General features: G+C 39.7%; 2 protein-coding genes across 2 annotated transcripts; one reads left to right on the top strand and one right to left on the bottom strand.

Moving 5' to 3' along the window:
• Positions 1–1339: 1339 nt before the first annotated feature.
• Positions 1340–11520, bottom strand: rab13 (RAB13, member RAS oncogene family). The gene is made up of 8 exons (XM_027153375.2): positions 10931–11520; positions 8825–8885; positions 7395–7455; positions 5094–5171; positions 4692–4781; positions 4544–4609; positions 4327–4377; positions 1340–2647 (listed from the first exon to the last, which is right to left on the bottom strand). Exons 1-8 carry the CDS (start codon positions 11052–11054, stop codon positions 2573–2575), a joined length of 606 nt encoding a protein of 201 aa, XP_027009176.1. The 5' UTR covers positions 11055–11520; the 3' UTR covers positions 1340–2572.
• Positions 11521–12660: 1140 nt separating this feature from the next.
• On the top strand, positions 12661–17440 carry rps27.2 (ribosomal protein S27). Its single transcript, XM_027153362.2, has 4 exons — positions 12661–12802; positions 14220–14328; positions 14421–14531; positions 17170–17440. The coding sequence occupies exons 1-4, from the start codon at positions 12797–12799 to the stop codon at positions 17196–17198; spliced, it is 255 nt and encodes an 84-aa protein (XP_027009163.1). The 5' UTR covers positions 12661–12796; the 3' UTR covers positions 17199–17440.
• Positions 17441–19975: the final 2535 nt, after the last annotated feature.

Here is a 19975-nt window from a genome sequence, read left to right as displayed (position 1 = left end):
TTGGAATAGAAAGTTTAAATCCCAGGTGATTCATCCCAGGTGATTCATCCCCAGGTCACGATCTTGCTATATCCTTGCACAACGATCTGATCTCCCCTTCAGCCACAGCTCGCAACCTTGGGGTAACCATGGACAATCAACTGTCCTTTTCCTCTCATGTTGCAAATGTGACTCGCTCATGTCGGTTTCTTCTCTACAACATTAGAAGGATTCGGCCATTTTTGTCCACACAGACTGCCCAGGTACTTGTTCAGTCTCTTGTCATTTCTAGACTGGATTACTGCAATGCACTGCTGGCAGGTCTACCTATGAACGCAATCCGTCCTCTGCAAATGATCCAAAATGCAGCTGCCCGGCTTGTTTTCAACCTGCCAAAGTTCTCGCATACCACCCCGCTACTGCGATCCCTCCACTGGCTTCCGGTAGCTGCACGCATCCGGTTCAAAACACTGATGCTGGCCTACAAAGCCAAAAATGGACCAGCCCCCTCTTACCTCAAAGCCCTCATCATTCCTCGCACTGCACCCCGCAACCTCCGATCTACCAGCACTGCTCGACTGGTTCCACCATCTCTCAGGCTAAGAGGCAAGTATACTACAAGACTCTTCTCTGTACTGGCACCAAGGTGGTGGAATGAACTTCCCCTAGAGGTCCGGACAGCCGAGTCACTGGCTATTTTCAAGCGGCGGTTGAAGACCTACTTATTCAGGAAGCACTTCAACTAGCACTTCTTTCCTTATCTTTTGCATTTAAAAAAAAAAAAAACAAACACCTTTGACACTTTTCATTGTAACTTTGAACAAATGTTTTAAACTCATGGTATCTTAAGTATGTAACCTAGTGAACCAGCATTAATGTATTCAGTGTTAGAGATTTAAGCACTTATGTACGTCGCTCTGGATAAGGGCGTCTGCCAAATGCTGTAAATGTAAATGTAAATGTAAAAAGCCAGTTGTCCACAAACCTTTGGCCATATAGTGTGTGTGTGTGTGTGTGTGTGTGTGTGTGTGTGTGTGTGTATACACTGCCAGTATTAGCCACCAAAATGCCTTAAGAGCATTTTGTCATGTATTTTCAGAAGAACTATGGAATTGTACTGGATGAATGATTGATTTTCCAAAATCTAATCGTGCAATTGGTGTTGATTTACATCATTTTCACATTCAGTGACCCTTATGCCCTGTGACTGGGGCAGTTATTTCTTTGTCTATGTGGATTTACAGTAATGCTTTTCTCTAAGTTGACAAGTGTGTCTAAACCATGTCAGCAATTATTATTATTATTATTATGTGGCAATGGGTTCATTTTTGCACTCTATCGAATGACCAATAATCTCATATGGAAAGCAAAATGCAAGTTTATTGTCAGCTTTTATCCACAGTGATCCATCCAGTTAAAAAGAATACAAAACTGAACATTTTAATGTAATATAACAATTTGGTGAGAGCAAAATATGAAAGGGAGACACTTTAGGAATGTAGAAGGATTTCCAGACTCAAAGTTTTAAGCTGCTTTGAATAAACTATAAAAAATTACACAGGAGCTGCAGATATACTTTGCATCTTTCACAGTTTATTCAAAGCAGCTTAAAAGCAGCTATCCAGAAACAAAGTATGGAGGCTGGGGGTTGGGGATGCTATGAGACTACACGGTGCAGTGCTTCTTTACATGCAAAACAAACAAACACAAAAAAAAACCTTTTCTAAATACCAATTTCTCTCACAAACACTTTTATAAAAATACAACCTAACATTTTCCCATCACTCTGTAGTTCATTATGTCCTTTCTGTATTCCTCTCAATACGGATTTTCCTATGCTCCCTCGTCGACTTGCACTTCATGTTTCCTCTTAATTCCTGCCAAAATTGATGTGATGCAATTTCCTTTTCAAGGCAACAAAGAAAATTCCAAATGAAGCCGTTTATAAACAGAAGCAATAAAATACATATTTAAAATATGCGGAAGGGAAAAAGGCTGAATAAGAGTCCTTTGACAATACTATTCTTTCTACCAAGGGAAGTTGTGTCCTCCACCCCTTGTGCAGCTGGACTGAGGTTAGTGAGTCAGGATTAGTAATAAAACCTTGGCTAAGTGTACAAACTATTTGTTCATCTCATCTGAGCCATTTTGTTTGATTGGCACAATTTGATGTGTATTTGTTATCTGAAATACAGGCACTTTTAACACTTTGGCTAAACCTTTCGATTGGGGCACCTTTGATGCTGAACACACCAAAAAGCTCATAGCTGGGAGGATTATTTATCATTTTATTATCATTATTATTATCATTATCATCAAGCATTCTAATTGCTCAACATGAACTCCAGCAGAAATATGAAAGTTGAGAATAAGCAAATACATGATAACTCGAACCTGACTACAGACCTGTTGCGATAATATTAACAAACCTGTTAGAGTAAAGCTTTATAAAATCCTAAAGATGTCTCTTAGGTATGGCTTTGTCATGAAGTTCAGTTTATATATTTTGATCAGTTTCCAGAAGGTTCTATACTTGATTCATCTGTGTGTAATACTGCTGCATTGTTGGAGTGTGCTGATGTGTTGATGTGAATTACAACAAAAGACATTTGGATTGCTTTTTCTCCGGGGTCGAGCTGGTGAGTCTGACTTCACGGCCAGCTGAGCTCTGTGTAGGGGGAAAAAAAACAAAAAAAACAATAAAATAACTTCCATTAAAACACTTTCCTGAATTGGTTCGGTGCTGTGTCAGTTTATACTCCAAGTTGTGTTCAAAATCAAAAGACTTCAAGAGACATTTACTGTCACATAGCTGGTCCAAGGCCAGGGTGCTACACAGAATGTAGAGCTACATAAATCAACAAAGAACTAAGAACCGAGTACATTAACACGGCAGGAGAGAGGGCTAGACTGACGGAACTATACATTGCAATACAATAGTATACTCTGAGCAGTGCTGATAAGTATTTAGTTCTGTAGTTAAATTAAAAATGGCGCAAGTAAAGATAAATATAGTTTAGGAATGAATTACGGATTCAAATCTACATTAGGGGTCGAATGATATGAATGTTAACTGTACAAAACAACAGGGTAGTTGGCAGAAACTCAAAGTGTTAAATAATACGGCACGATAGTGACAAAGCAAATATTAGTCTAAGACGGATTTGTATTCGATCGTGATTGGAACAGGTTTTTCCAGGAAGACAACTTTCCCCACTCACAAGGCATGGTAGTTCTCACTGAATGGTTTCATTCATTCATTCATTCATTTTCTACCGCTTATCCGAACTACCTCGGGTCACGGGGAGCCTGTGCCTATCTCAGGCGTCATCAAGGCAGGATACACCCTGGATGGAGTGCCAACCCATCGTAGGGCACACACACACTCTCATTCACTCACACACACATACACACTACAGACTTTTTTCCAGAGATGCCAATCAACCTACCATGCATGTCTTTGGACCGGGGGAGGAAACCGGAGTACCCAGAGGAAACCCCCGAGGCACGGGGAGAACATGCAAACTCCACACACACAATGCAGTGGGGGGAACCGAACCCCCCCCCCCCCCCCCCCCCTGGAGGCAAACGTGCTAACCACTAAGCCACCGTGCCCCCTCACTGAATGGTTTGATGATAAAGAATGATTTCAATTATATATGCTATGCCTTTCACAATCAGCGGATCTCAATCCATTTAAAAACCTACGGCATGTGTGACCCTGTACCACCACCATCATCTTCATCATACCATCAGTGTCGATTCTTACGGTAGAAATAGAAAACCTATGGAAAAGTTTAAAGGAAGGCGTCCTACAAATATTCATAATTAAATGTATTCACCTGGATTGTCAGTGGTATTTTGAGGCAATGTCATCCTCTGGCTCTTTCCGATTTGTTTTTTTTTTTCTACATGCACCAGTTACCCTTCAATTGACCAATCTTAAAACTCGCACCCCCTGCATTGCAAAAAATGTGTTTTTTTTTTTTATGTTTGTTTATTAAAATCTCACTCACTATACACTGTACTTAACAACGAACCATAATTGTCAGCATAAACAGTCAGCATTGGTTTCATTTTTATCATTAACTAGATAGTGCATTTGAGTACTGTTGCTTTTTTATGACTAAAACAGTCCACTTGAATGTAGATACTAGAGATTTAACATTTATTAATAAGTGAGCTTGGAGATTTAAAACGACTTAATACCGGAAATCCGTCTGTGTAAATTTTTACCTCAGCAACGTTTGAGCTCAGAATAGTTGGAACTGAGCTTCTGTATTTGCTTCAGCTAATTGCTAATCTGATCTAAGAGTTGTGCAGAAAACACTTGGGTAATCGACTCACCTGCTTCGTGCTAGATTTGATCAAGATATCTCGAGCCAGAGCAATGAAGGACTGTAGAGAGAAGAATTGTGGATGAGAATGCATTACCCTGTACTGTACACTCACTCACATGGACTTATGAACAATACAGCTGTTTTTATTTCTGGTTGATAAAGCATGGCAGTATGAATTCATCGGTTGTGTGCTAACACGTATTGTACGGGGTGTACCGTCTTACCTCCTCAACGTTAATGCTCGACTTTGCACTCGTCTCGAAGAACCGAATCCCGTGGTCTTTTGCGAGCTTGCGGAAAAACAACAGTTAGCAGGTGTGTCTGAATCTAAACTTAAACCATCAATGACTCATCATCACACACTCCTCTTACCTTCTCGCCTATCTCCTTAGACACCTTTCTCTTGGCTTCGATGTCACACTTGTTGCCCAGCAGCATTCGACTCACTCCTGCTGACGCGTTCTGGAAAAGCAAGAGGCGGGGAGGTGTGCTTAGATCCCTCGCCTGTCAGATCAGAGTTTCTGTGCCACACTAATTAAACCACTCCCGTAACAGTAAAGCTCGAACATGTGGCCTCCTGTTAGACCGGAATAATAACACCAACACTAATTAAGGCTATTACTACAGAACAGACTCTGATACTAATTTAAAAAGAAACAGAAAACCAACCCTTTATATCCCACCGCCTCCTGTGAGAACAGTATTTCCACATCATCGTCACCACATCGCTGTATTTATTTAAAACACACGCAACACAAACCCTTTCTCTCTTACCTCTTTGATACTCTTCATCCAGTTTTGAATGTTCTCAAAGGATTTCTCGTCGGTAATGTCATACACAAGGATGATACCCTGCCATAGAAAATAATACAGAATGAAGTACAAATGTCTGTTGCATGAATTGATTCATCGATGAATAAGTTGTCAGTATTTTATACTTTGTATGCGTTTTCGTTTAACGTAAATGATATGATATTAAACGATTAGGACATCATGGTAGATGAAAGGGCTAACAAAACTATTTTCAGAAATCATATCGCCCATACTACCAAAACAGCCTTCCTCCACCTTAGAAATATTGCCAAGCTGAGAAACATCCTGTCTGTATCTGATGCTGAGAAGCTAGTTCATGCATTTATGACCTCTAGACTGGACTATTGTAATGCATTACTAGGTGGTTGTCCCGCATCTTTAATAAATAGGTTACAGTTAGTACAAAATGCAGCTGCCAGAGTTCTCACTAGGACAAGAAAGTATGACCATATAACCCCAATTTTATCATTTCTACACTGGCTACCTGTTAAGTTTAGAATTGATTACAAACTGCTGCTACTTACGTACAAGGCTCTTAATGGTTTAGCTCCCATGTACAGTATCTAACTAGTCTTCTAAAACGTTACAATCCTGTTACAATTTTGGTAGTTCCCAGAATATCTAAATCACTATTCGGACGGGATTAGTTTTACGTGGGGGTAAAGTAATTATTACCAGAGCTTCTCTGTGATTTTAGTCCTGTCCGAATGTGCCACCTCGGTAATCATTACGGACAATGTCAGTAAAGATTACGGCGACTTTTACCTTCTGCAAAAAGGTCCGGAAAAATTACCTCAGGTAATACTAATCCCATCCGAATAGACCCGCTGTAAATATGTACGGTAAAATTCCGTCATTTCCTGTTTAATTGTAGTTTTTGGCTCGTTTTACAAGCATGGAGGCGCTTGAAAAAGGAAGCGACGTCATACGCACATGACGACAAGGAGGTTACTGTGAAGCGTAAAGCGAGTTACCCCTCCCACTTCTGCTAGATTTACTGAGATGTCTTGTCCCGTGCGAATTGGCCAATTAATATTGCAGACGTCCTGAGGTAAAATCGCATTACTCCACGTCCCCACGTAAAACTAAGTCCAAATCCAGTCCGAATAGGGCTTAAGTCTACTAAAGGTGGTAGAGCGTTTTCTTATTTAGCTCCCAAACTTTGGAATAGTCTTCCTGATAGTGTTCAGGGCTCACAAAAAAATTGGGTCTTACAAACTACATGATGCCCGTGAAACAGTGAAACAAATAGAAAACAACTTGTATAAAAATTTGTAAGGAAAAAGGGACTCTCTTTACTCTCCTAATTACCCAAATCGCTCCACAATACAGGTGGTTTGCACAATCTTTTGCTTTTCTGTCTTTAATTTAAATGACGACACAGTCAGCTGCCTTTCGTCACCTATTGCATAATATGTGAGCTTGCGACTCACAGTGCAAGAATGATGCGATTACTCTGTAAATGAATCATCATTCGAGCGAACTTATGGTACTTCTTGAAATGGGAGATGGCACAAAGAGTTATCAGCCAATGTAAATAATGTCTTCTACTTTCGGCTTTTCCGGTTAGATGATTCGCTGTGGCGAGCCCCGTTTCCACCTAACTCTATCCACGGCATGCTCTACTCTCGCACCAATTAACTTCATTTCCTCATTTAACACATCCATAATGTATATCTCCTCTTTGGCCTTCATCTTGACCTCTTACATGTCAGCTCCATCTCCAACATCCTTGTACCGATATAACCATCTCCCTCCTCTGTACATGTCCAAACCATGTCGATCTATCCTCTCTGTCCTCGTCCCCAAAACAGCCAACCTGAGCTGTCCCTCTGATGTGCTCCTTCCTAATCCTGTCCATCCTCATCACTCCTAAAGAGAACCTCAACATCCTCATCTCTGCCTCATGTCTTTTCCTCACTGCTACGGTCACTAACACCTACAGCGTAGCCGATGTTATTAGTGTACACGATTTCATTTCATTTTCTTTAAAAAGACAGAAAGATTAGCCATAGTATAGTGCACGTATACCAGCTATCCCTGGGCTTGCAATGCATTGCTCATTCATAAGAACATGTTTTTAAATAAACAATTCATCCTGATTCAAATATAAGCAAAATAGCCATCTACATGATATCTAGGTGATGTACTCCAACTCCAGCTTTCAACATGCCAACTAAAGCACTCGGGCATTGGTGACTAAGACAAAGACTCTGTTTACATTACATGTGCATGTGTATGTGTCTATTGCATGTGTGTTACCATTGCTCCTCTGTAATAAGCTGTAGTGATGGTCTTAAATCTCTCCTGCCCCGCTGTGTCCCTGGGAAATACAGGAAGTACACATAGACACATGAGATACTTAAATCAGACTACAGCTAGCAAAGTATGGCATTATATGGACACAAATAACATCTTTCAGGTATGACTTATATGTGGCACATTGATCATACGGTTTAAAGTGCAGTGTATTTCTCATCGGCACCAATTCTCTTAGCTTCCGAATACATTTTAGCGTTTAGGGCAGTGATCGAACAAGAACGTTATCTATAAATGCTAAATGATTCCGAGGAGTTTGGTAAACCAAGATTAATTATCAAGCCATGTTAAAAATAACAGTATGCTTAGGTTCCATAAAGCTAAAGACAAAAACAGCTCAATAAATCTTAGGTAATATTAGGTAATATACTCCTGAAACATAAAAGTATGTGCACTCCACAATACTAAACAAATGCCCAAAAGTAATACGCACGATGCGAAGTAAATGTCTGAACACCAACAACCATTTTGTTCAGCAGTGATCTTATGTACATGTATAGTTAGACGTCTTCAAGTCGTGAAAGTCGTGCTCTAATGGTTAGAGAGTTTGACTCCTAATCCTAAAGGTTGTGGGTTCGAGTCTCGGGGCGGCAATACTACGACTCAGGTGCCCTTGAGCAAGGCACCGACACCCCACCAACTTCTCCCAGCCCACTGCTCCGTGTGTGTTCACGTTGTGTGTGTGTTCACTGCTTTGTGTGTGCACTTTGGATGGGTTAAATGCAGAGAACGAATTCGGAGTATGGGTCACCGTACTTAGCTGTGTCACGTCACTTTTCACTTTCATGTGTGGAAAAACCCACTGTTAACTCAGCCTTGAAAATCGCCTTTGAATCGGTTTAGAACGGACTGTTTAAAGAACCAAATCTTAAAATAAATATGCAAATCAACATGAAACCAGTGAAGAGAGGCCAGTATACTGTAGGTAGAAATGATCCCTGTTCAATGCCAGTCAGCAATCAAGCCGCTGCCTATTAAACTAGCTGCAGATGAGCCAGGGATGGCTGATGGACGCCGACATTCAAGCTATTGCGATGTTAAAAGCATGTAGAACTATTTCCAGATCTCGAACTTTTTTAACTTGGCAATACTACTGAGCTGAACGAAACTTTTTTTCTGTCAAACTTTACGGCTGAATCGAAGCCAACGCTTCAAACCTACCTAACTCAAAATGTATGCTGCTTTCTGCTTCAAACAAATAAAGAAAGAAAAAAAAACCCAAACATTTCCTGTTTTCTTCGCTTCACATAACTTCTCAGAATCGTCGCTCTCAATGCCTCTTTGGAGATTAAACCAATTCCGCTGTGTGTGTTTCACAGCACACGTTTTCCACTGATCTCAGAACATAGCGTGAAGGGAGAAGTACACCTTACCAGACTTGCAACTTGACTTTTTTCCCTTCGACCTCAATGGTCTTCACTTTAAAGTCAATACCTGTTAGGAAGAGATAGAGAGAGAGGTTTACAAAAAAAAAAAAAAAGAAAAAAAAAAAAGGATGTGCTGTGTATTGAATCCCAAACAGCAAAGAGGGACTTTTGTCAAGGAAGTGAATCTTTACAGAGATAAGTTTTGATTCTCTGATAACAAAACTCTTGTAATTTCTTCATTTGGGTTATGGCAGTTTTCCAAGAAACTTCCTGTGGGATATGAGGCAACAATCTCAAAAGATGAGAGGAAAAGAAAGGAAACGGATAGAAAACGAGGCTTTTTTTGACATTTGAATAAATATGGTGAGAAAACCTTGACCTGACATATAAATTTTAGCTTGTGCAATGATTGCATTAAGCAGCTGACATCACCAAACTGCTGCATTCTTCTTTTGTGATGCTAATATACCGCATCTTCATTCGATTGTTGGTCTTCTTTGGGAGATGAAATGCAGTTCAATTTGGTTATGATCTGTAGATTGACTCGGCCAGTCTAAAACCTTACAGTTTTTGATGAAGTCTTTTGTTTGTGTTGTTTTTTCAACCATTTCTGCAAGTTCTTCTCACTAAGATTGGATGCATCTGTCTGGAAAAGTGGCAGACTGAACGTTTATGTAAACGTCTGGATTTATTCTGCTGGGATGATCATCAGTTACACAGTCACTAAAGATTAGTGAAACTGTCCCAGAAGCCGCCTTGTAAGCCCAAGCCGTGACTCTACCTCCAAAGTGCTTCACAGATGAGCTCAAAAGTTTTGGATCATGAGCAGATCCGTTCATTTTCTGCACTTTGGACTTTCCACCACTAGACGTTCGTCTTCATTTCAGACCTTTTGTGGCTCATCTCTGTATTTCTTTGTGAGTTCCAATCTGATCTTCTGATCCATGAGAAGTGGTTTGCATCTTATAGTACGGTCTCTAGATTTCTCTTCTCAAACTTCTTAAACAGATTGTAAGACCTTTACCACTCCTGTTCTGTGGAGGATGTTGGTCACTGACTGTTTCAAGGTTTTTCTTCATAGCTCTCACATCGGTTATTTTTCTTGGCTGATATGTTTGATGTCTGTTTGTTAGTACATCATTGGTTTCATTCTTTTTCAGGTCAATCCCAAATTGTTGTATGGGCTATTCTCCCTCCTTGTGCAATGATCTTCCCTCTTTTTTTCAGCATCAAAATGCCTTGCTTCCCCCCCCCCATACAGCTCTTTGCTCTTCATGTTGGTTGGTCCCTTTGAACAAAAGCATTCTTAATAGGCAGAACCTTATAGGCAGAAGCTAATAATTGTTCAGGCCTATTAACTCTTTACGAATCAATCAATCTAACAGGTTACACCTGGGCAATAAGAGTCACCTTGTCATCTCTACTGTCTCGTATTCATTTATGGTCTCATAAAGCTATAATCAGAGTATAACAAAAAACAAAAATAGGCCTTTCTGCTATAATACTTTCAGAGGGGACTGTATAATGGAATGCTGTACTTTCGTTTTCATGCATTCATTTGTTCTACTCTGCTATGTTTGTCCAAATGATGCTTGATATGATCTGCAAAGAGAAGAGAAGAGAAGAATACACTGTTGGGATGCACCGACATCTTGGCTTTGTCGGTGGAAGAAAATTGACAGCAAAAACACTGCTTGCATTCGATTAAAAACTGAACCTGCCTTGTGTTGATATCAAATGGCAATAAAATAAATCCCTGTCTGTGTCAATGTGTGCGCGCGCGTGAGACAGAAACTCTGCAGAAATCAATGAATAGAAGTTAGATTTAGTAAAGGAATGTGTTCTATCGTTTGTAAGTACAAAAGGAAAGTGAACAAAAATGAAGTAGAGATCAATGTAGAGATGGGTGATATGCAGAGAAGCCAAACAGCACGCGCGAGCTCAGCCATGCAGTTCTGACGATAAGGAATGATGTGTCGAGGTGACAGGACTAGTGCTGACATGAACGTTAAACCGGATAGTGAACTCGTTTCACCACAAAACGCGCACTTACGACCATGCACAATCTTTTGCATGAATAAAAACCGAGAGCTCTTCATTTTCCATACTCACCAATAGTTGATATGTATGTTGAATTAAAGTTATCCTCTGCAAAACGGATGATCAGACATGTTTTCCCCACCCCGCTATCACCAATCAGCAGCAGTTTAAAGAGGAAGTCGTATTTCTTTGCCATGGTTCTTTGTCCCAGAATATTTGTTGAGGTTGAAAACTTTTTTTTTTTTGACTCTTCCCTTTTCTCACTCTACACACACGAGCTTATCCTAGGATCAGCTTAACGTCCATTTAGTGTTATGTCCTGTTCTTTTTAGGGGGGAAAAAAACCTCACCGGTAAATTCCGTTTCTCTTATTTACTTCTGTTCTTCCAGCTAAAACTTTGCATTAAAACGAAACAAAACAAAAAGTCACAGACTCGCTGCTTGTTTCACTTTTAGTTTAGTTTTGATCAGGATTCGTCGGCATTTCGCCAGTTTTCCTTCTTCAACTGGAGGCCATATCCATGTATACACGTACAACGGCAACGTTTTTCTTCCAAACTTCTCCTTTACCGAGTTCCCGTAGGCTTACGTAGAGAGGAGGAGGCACGCGCTCCATTAGAGGGACTAAAGAGCCCAGATTTGGACTGAGAAGGAATGTACCGCCAGGGGTCGCTGTTTCCTCACTTATTAACCGCGAGTCCCGGTAGCGCATGCGCAGTACAAAAGATCTAGAAAGTGAAAATGTTTAATATTAACCTCTGTCAAATCTAATATGCGGACCACGTGAAGTAATAATAAAAGATAAATAATAAATTATTTAATGTGTAAATTTAATGTGTAAAAATGCCAATTTAGCTGTAGCTGATGTCAACGTTTAGACTCAATCACACCTCTTTTTACACATCTGAATGGAGACATGCTCTATATTTTTCTCCACTCATTGTTGTCAAATGAAATGAAATGAAATGTTATTTTTCACAAACACATACATTTCACAAACACATACATACATGACATGCAGTGAAATGCTTTTTGCATCTGTATTCAAACATAAGGAATGCAATTTGGGGAAAAGATATAACCAAAAGGAGGTAGATAAATAAAAAAAAGTATAAACTATATAAAAAACTATATAAAATATGAAAATATAAGTGAAAAACAATGTATATAAATAAATATACATGAATGCGTGTGGTTTAAATGATTGTCCTTAAAGTGTCCATGTGCAGTATGGTGTGTATAAAGTGTATAAAGTGGTACTGTGCTGTGCAAGTCCAGAGTTAAAGTGACAGTCCAGAGTTAAAGTGTTAATTTTTTGGAGAATTTGGTAATTGAAGAATTACAAATTGCCCCTTTGAGCAACTTGGGAGTGGGCGGGGTTAAGAGTTTATACCTCAGACAGCCACTAGAGGGACCTTTCAACTTCAACTTTGTATCCACTGATTGGTCTGGTTCTGTATGGAATGTGTTAGGAAAACAAATAAAAACTATGAGTATCGTTTGCGCTTTTAAATGCACGTTCAGAGAGTTAAAGTAGACATTGGAAATTAGTTCATAATACTGAGCTGAAATATGTACTGATCTAAGTCGCGCTCTTAAATCAAAATGTATTTTTTCTGCAAAAGCATGTTTCCAGTTTTTAAAAAAGCAGTAAAAATGGAAATCATGTTTGTAATTTCCTTTTCCCCCCCCTATATTCCCTCTTTTTAAATCTTTACATCAGTAACATTGTTTGAACCTCGATAATCGTTTAGATAGAGAGAAAAAAAATCAAAGCACAATATTTTAAACCTAAAGAACTTTAAAACAGTCTCTCTGGACTTTTAAATTGAAAATGGCCGCAGGACCACTTCCGGCCCCTGCTCTACAGCCCCGTCGATATGAGCTGCCTGTTTCCGCCCGACCCCCCTTTTCACCGCGGCCTCACACGCCAACAACATGCCTGTAAGTGCGAAATTAAACTACGGCACCAGTTTAAAGTTTAATGACTCTTTACTTCAGATATATTCTGTCGGATCTGTTCATGTAGTTTGGGGTTTCTCTCCGACGTTATCTCTGCTTTAGGTGCGATAGACGAAATAAGCTTTAAGTTAAAGTTTACATGCTCGGAAGTTGATGAGCGACAACATGGCTGCGTTCATGAGGGAGACGTTCACACCGAATGCACACAATCCGCTTTGTCTTTCCACGGATGAGTTTCCCAGCGACGACAAAAATGAGTTCTATGTTGCTGTCGATATATTTGCTGAACTTTTCAGACGTTCGACACGATGCGTTGAGTCGCTTAAACTGTGCATCGCTTTGTGTTAGCGAGATTAGCTTATTAGCTTAGCATAGTTTATCGTGACTTAGCTTAGCATAGTTTAGCTTAGCATGGCTTAGCTTAGCATAGTTGATCATAGCTCAGTATAGCTTCAGCAGAAGTAACGAGTCAGTTATTGCCTTTATCTCTATCGTGTATCTAAAACATGTTTACGAAACATAAGTCAAATAGCTCGCTTTATTAAATGTAGTGTAAATGTAATGTTGTGAACTCGGCTCTGAACGAAAAGCATTGAAGCACAGAACTTCTGTTGAAATGGCCGAGCTGGCAGCATATTGAACACTTTTCTTTCCCCAGAAAATTTAACACATTTAACCGCTTAACGCTGACATTTTAATCCCAGACTGGTTTCCATGAGGAAGCGTATTGTCTAAATTCTCACCCTTAGATTCGGATTAAACCGGAAATGACGTTGCTATCAGTTTCCGACGGTTCCCTCATCACTCCAGTTCATGACGGCTCACACTGAATTGCATGACATTTCTGAGTCGCTTTGTTTTCAGATTATAAGCAAACCAGTAGCCTGCTTTAAACCACCACATCCCAGACAAGGCAAGTACAATAAAAACATGCTGCAGCTGCATTGTACGATGCCTTGTTTGTTGTTTTGAGTGTGTGGTCTTTGTCTTTGCGTCATATCTGACAAACTGCCCACTTTAAAGCACTCAAGCAGAAGTCCTGTGTGTGGAAAGGAATATTGTGCTCTCAAGTTCTTTACCTTCCAGCTTCAGATCAAACTGGATTAGGAAACCGGGTTTTCCGCAAGGATTCTGTCCTGTAGTTTATACTGTAGCATGATGGTCCAGGAGAAATACTGCTTCATTTCACTATGTGCTGCGTCAGCTCTATGTAGGGGAAATGAAAGACTACTAGTACTTTCACCCAATTATTTATTTTTTAATGTCAAATATTACTTATTGACTAAGAGAGCATCTTGGCATGGCAGAGCACGAATAACACAATCATGAAGTCAGACCAAAGCAAGTAAAGGTGCATGTCTGTGATTCACTTTCTCTTCTCTAATTCTTGATTTCGTAGTTGGCGAAAGACTTGCTGCATCCGACTGCAGAGGAGGAGAGGAGGCGGCATAAGAAGAAACGGCTGGTCCAGAGCCCAAACTCTTACTTCATGGATGTCAAATGTCCAGGTAACACGAATCAGTTGAACAGTTTCTTTTGAAGCAGGGTATTTTTTAAGTATTTTCTGTGCCCGAGCCTTGTTTGTCCTCTGTACCTGCAGGTTGCTATAAGATCACCACAGTGTTCAGCCATGCTCAGACAGTGGTGTTGTGTGTAGGATGCTCCACAGTGCTGTGCCAACCCACTGGAGGAAAAGCACGTCTCACAGAAGGTATAGTGCCTCAACACGCACAATCACTTGCTGAAACTTGCATTAGGAAGTGTTTAGTGTTGATGTGTACTGGTGACCTTTTTTGGTTGCTTATATTAAGTGTAGCTAAGTGGCTAAATGTCCTACTAAAGCCATTGTGAAGCCTAGTTAGTTTGCATGCTGTGTCTTAGACAGATGTCAGTAGCGCACTATGTTCAGCTTTCATGACAAAAAGCAAACGAATTTGAGATTATATATATATACTAGTGTGCTCCAAAGCAATGAGTTTAGAATATATAGACATTTAAATTCACTTCGGATTCTCAAGGATTTGATTGGACAGAAATTCTGCTGAGAAGCTTTAGTGTTCTGGCTAAAATTGCTCTTACAAATCTTTTTGCAGAAATTACTGTTTTTTTGCCAAATGAATTCGGTCAGAAAAGCATGTGGTAATGTGTCTGGCTGTTTGAACACATGCATTATATTCAATTCTCCAACTTGTAAGTTGGTTAGGAAGGAAATTTCTTGAATTAATTCACTTTGATGGAACTGTTTTATGCCGGCGCACAGTTCTGTGATGTACACTTTTCTAATTGTCCCTTTAACATTTTAGTGACTGTGTCTGAACACTACCTTCAATTGGCGGAGATGCCCGTTTCTGCTTTTTACACTGTGCGGCACGAATAAATAATTTGTGTGAAAGTTATTAAATGGCATCTTTATTGCTCAGGTTCACATCCATGGTCCTAACTGCGAAGACTGGTTTAACCTGGACTGTGGGATTATCTAAAATTGCAATTTGGTATTGAAAAAGGGGCGGAGCCAATTAGTATGTATTGCTCTGACTTACTGTTAGTGCAAACTGTCTACATGTTTCAAGGCACTTCATAGGGACCTTAATATTTCGATCTTGTGTGAAAGGCACTAGACCAGGTTATGGAAGTTTCCAGCTGGTCTTCAGCATTTTTATATATTTATCAGAATCGGAATCAGAATCAGATTTATTGGCCAAGTGTGTTGACAAACACAAGGAATTTGGTTTGTGACTCTCAAAGGTACAGACATAACACAATACTGTACAAGAAAACAATGCAGATGATACAATGTAGACAGATGAGTATAAAATGAGGATATAGAATGAATAAAATATGGAATATGAACGATCAGTAATGTACATAGTGTGGGAGTGCAAATAACAATATTGGGCAGTATTATGCATTTTGTGCAATATACAGCAGCAGTAGTGTGTAATATACAGATGATTTGATGACTGACAGTCCTGATAATGCAGTACTTATGATAAGAAGCAGTGAATATAATTATGGTCAGTTGTTGATCAGGGTGATTGCCTGGGGAAAGAAACTGTTCCTGTGTCTGGCAGTTTTAGTAAGCAGAGATCTGTAGCGCTTGCCCGAAGGGACGAGCTGAAAGAGGGTGTGTCCAGGGTGTGAAGGGTCAGTAGTGATTTTCCCTGCCTGTGCCTGTCGTACAAGTCCTGGAGAGTGGGCAGGAGGGGCGCCAATTTTTTTTTTTCTGCTGTTCTAACCGTGCGTTGCAGTCTGTTTCTGTCCTGTTTTGTTGCTGCACCAAACCAGATGGTGATAGAAGTGCACAGGACAGATTCTATGACTGCAGTGTAGAACAGCATCAACAGCTCCTGTGGCAGACCGTACTTCCTTAATCGACGTAGAAACTACATCCACTGCTGGGCCTTTTTGATGATGGAGTTTATGTTGCACTCCCATTTCAGGTTTTGGGAAATGGTAGTGCCCAGAAACTTGAAGGCCTCCACAGATGACACCAGGCTGTTTGATATTGTGAGGGGGAGTGTAGTGTTGAGGGGTCTTTCCTAAAGTCCACAATCATCTCCACAGTTTTGAGGGTGTTTAGCTCCAGACTGTTCTGACTGCACTATAGCACCAGCCGCTTTATTACTGAGCATGTCCTTATCAAAAAAAAAAACACACCAGAAGTTTCATAGATCAGATTATTATACTATTATTAGCCCCACTTCCAGAATTGATATTGCTCTTATTCCACAGATATTTATTTCATTTTTTAATTAAATCTGGTTTTACATGTTATTACTTAAAGGAGTTTAAGACAGTCATTTTCTCATGTCTTTTTTTTATTCATCTAGAAAGGTATAAAATTAATATTGCAATTTATCTTGGTACTAAGAAACAGCAAAGTCCTTGGTGTCAGGGAATGTACATCTTTACCCCTGAATGTTATTGCAAAGCTCTGACACCGGACACAAGTTCTAGTGTAACATCTCGTAAAAGAAAATGAACAGCTACGAGTTGTTTAATCTCTTTGAGACTTGTCTGTCCTCAAGTCCCTGAGTAACCAGAGGAACAGTAACAAACTGGAAGAAGTGCATTAATGTAAGACTTACTCAGATACGTTTTGGAAAAAATCAACACCGCTTTCAGCAGCAGTGTTTGTGCAGTGGTTAAGACACTTTATAGCTATATTTCTGAGCAGACCCCAGTCAAACCAGTGGCACGTTTGCTGAACGTTAGTCTCCTGTGTTTAATTCTGTTTACAATTTTCAGCTTCCCCCTGTGTTTAAACGAATACAGATTTTTCCCCCCTCTCCTGCTGTGTGACTCTGTGAACTGAGAGCGGGTTTTAATAAACATGTCTCTGTCTGCAGGATGCTCTTTCAGGAGAAAGCAGCATTAATCTCTCCCTGACCTGCTTGCAATGGAAACGGGAGACCAAAGGAAAGGACAGAAATGGGATTGGCAAACGGCTTTACAGTATCCAGGATGAGCCCACACCTCGTCAAGTTAAAGGTCACGTAGACCGGGGAAGCTTCAGCATGGAGCTGAAAGCTGGCTGTAGTGCTGGATCAAGGCCTCATCATAGCTCGACTGCCATACCTGTTTCTCACTTTAAATCCTTTAAATAAAGTTTTTTCATTATATCGACTATTGTTGTCTAAATGTACGACCACTTTAGACCAATCCAAAATTTGCTATTTATTGAATGTTTTTAGAGTAAGAAAGCATTGGTGTAAAACACAGGGCTGCTTTAGAACCAGGGGTATGAAAATCTTTTGTCCCCAATTCTGTGGAAGTTTTTTTTTGTTTGTTTTTTAAGAGCAGTGTTTTTGAAATATTTAAACCAGGGGTGTCAAACTCAAATTCACAGTGGGCCGGTATATAAAACTGAGATAAAGTCTGAATATTTATTGAAAAATGAACTGCAGCTGATATGTAATGTTCAACCTTTTTCATATGGAAACAAACTTTAGTTTTGCTTAAACACAGGATTTGGAACAACCAGAGCTTGATATTACAAACACATAAGAAATTAAATTTGAAATAAAAGACACATCAGTGGTGTTCATTTCGCAAACTTTGACACTACACTTTTTGACAAACTCTCCCTCGTTAAAGGGCAGATTTTGCGGTCAATAACGCTAGCACTTTACAGCAGCTTCACTTTTTGATTTTGCTTTCATGAACATAGTCTGCTGGGAAACCTGACTTTTTTTCATCTCAGCCTTCTGGAGCTTCTGCTTTATGTCTAGGTCCTTATACTTCTCATAATGTTTCGTTTCATAGTGTTTTATGTTGTATTCTTCCCTTACAGACACAGATCCGTTAGCACACAAGAAAAAAGGTCTGTCCTTTATATACGTGAATAGATAATCTGCCTCCCTCCTGTCTTGAAAGCTCCTATTGTCCATCTTTTGTTTGGCTATTTTTGTGGAGGGTGGAATTAACTTGCCCGATGTGACTGTAACATGGTCGTTAACGACTGTCAACAGAGAATGAGGGGCGCTTGCTGTTCGTGACTTCATGTCAATACAGTGGCAAGACATTCTGGGATTTGTAGTATTAGTGGAGCATGTGGCTAGTCAGCTGTAATACACATTTGATATGATCAGAGTTCAGGGCCAGAGTTTGACACCTCTGATTTAAATGAACAGGCCAGAGGCTGTAGTCTGATATGATGTGAGGAAGAAACCTGGAGAGGATCCAGACCCCAAATTGTTATCCCATCCAGGTGACACTTGATCTGTGATTATTCCATCATTCCACTCATGTATCTGTGCTACATGATCAAAACCTATGAGCAAGTTAATGACTTAAATATGAACGTCAGACACTTCTGAGTTCATTGTAGTTTTATCTTAAAATCTGTTTTGTTGAAGTTCTGAGCTGTTCAGTGATGGAGTGCCGGGTGAGATTGCAGTAGCAATTACAGTCCCAAGGCTGGATAAGGAAGAACATCAGCAGCCATCTTCAATATTTATGTGGTGCCCTCCACAGTAGTCTCATGTATCCGTGTGGAGCCAGAAGTCGGTGGATTTCAGGTGATGAGATTCCAACCATTTGTAGGGTATCAGGATCCCTGATCTCTCAGGAATAGTATGTGTAATTTGACAGATTCCTCACACTAAGTAGACCCAATGAGGTCACTTGCTAATAAACTCAATACTTGAATTACTCGCTAATAACTCATACAGAAATTGAGAATGAAGCTAAAAACATTATAAATATACAGATCAAAGATGATGGAGAAATGGAAACTGTAAGATTACATTATTAGTGAGATTCGGAAGGCTATTCTTTTCAGGGCGTTTTACTTGTTTGTATCTTTAACCTGTGTATATGTGAACAATTGCAGATGGGTAGAACAGATGTGCTGTTAACAGTTTAGGGAGCTACCAGAAGGCTTTATCCAGGGTTTCAGCCTGATCCCTAATCTGTAATCTCCAACATACTGACCAGCAGATTATGATCCGTTGCCAGAATGTGAAGAGCTGGACACAGAAATGCTGTTAAGATTATTAACATTTTTTAGAAGGTTAAGCATGTTTTCATCTGGTCATAAAGGTGTGAAAGTCTTGGGTGTTATGAAACCGTAGATATTTTATTTGTGCATCAGGATATTCAGTAGAATATTCTGTCAAGGAAAAAAAAATGGTTATCTTATGCAGGTGAAATATGTGCTATATTTAAAAAAAAATTAAGTAAATAAAACTAGGTCTGAGAGACTGATCACACAATAAGAATACCATAAAACTTCCTCAATCTTGTATTTGTATTCTTTTTCTGGAGAATAAAACCTGGCTTATGAATCGGTTCTAACGCTGTGCAAGACAGTCAGCCATAGACACTTAAAACAACCTTCAAGTAATTAGGTTTTTCTTGGTGCATGATCGCCTGGTACAGCGCACACCTTGTTTTCCTTTAGATTTATAGATTGACCTATCGACATGTTTTTATTAGCATAAATGAGAGTCAGAATATCATCAACTTCAACTTTTTCTTTCGCTGTTATGAAGTGTCACTATACTGTATGTCTCACTCACACAACTCCATAAAAGGCAAGACACTCAGAAGTGTGAAATGACTAATAAATGGCCAAAAATGGACAGAAAAGATCAAGACAGAAAAGAGCAAGTTTTCTCACCAAAGCTTGAAAAGGAAGGATGAAAAAGCAGG

The sequence above is a fragment of the Tachysurus fulvidraco genome, chromosome 3 (assembly GCF_022655615.1).
Source record: "Tachysurus fulvidraco isolate hzauxx_2018 chromosome 3, HZAU_PFXX_2.0, whole genome shotgun sequence".
Classification (NCBI taxonomy): domain Eukaryota; kingdom Metazoa; phylum Chordata; class Actinopteri; order Siluriformes; family Bagridae; genus Tachysurus; species Tachysurus fulvidraco.
The sequence above is the reverse complement of the archived record's forward strand: the minus strand, read 5'-3'. Positions and strand labels throughout refer to the sequence as shown.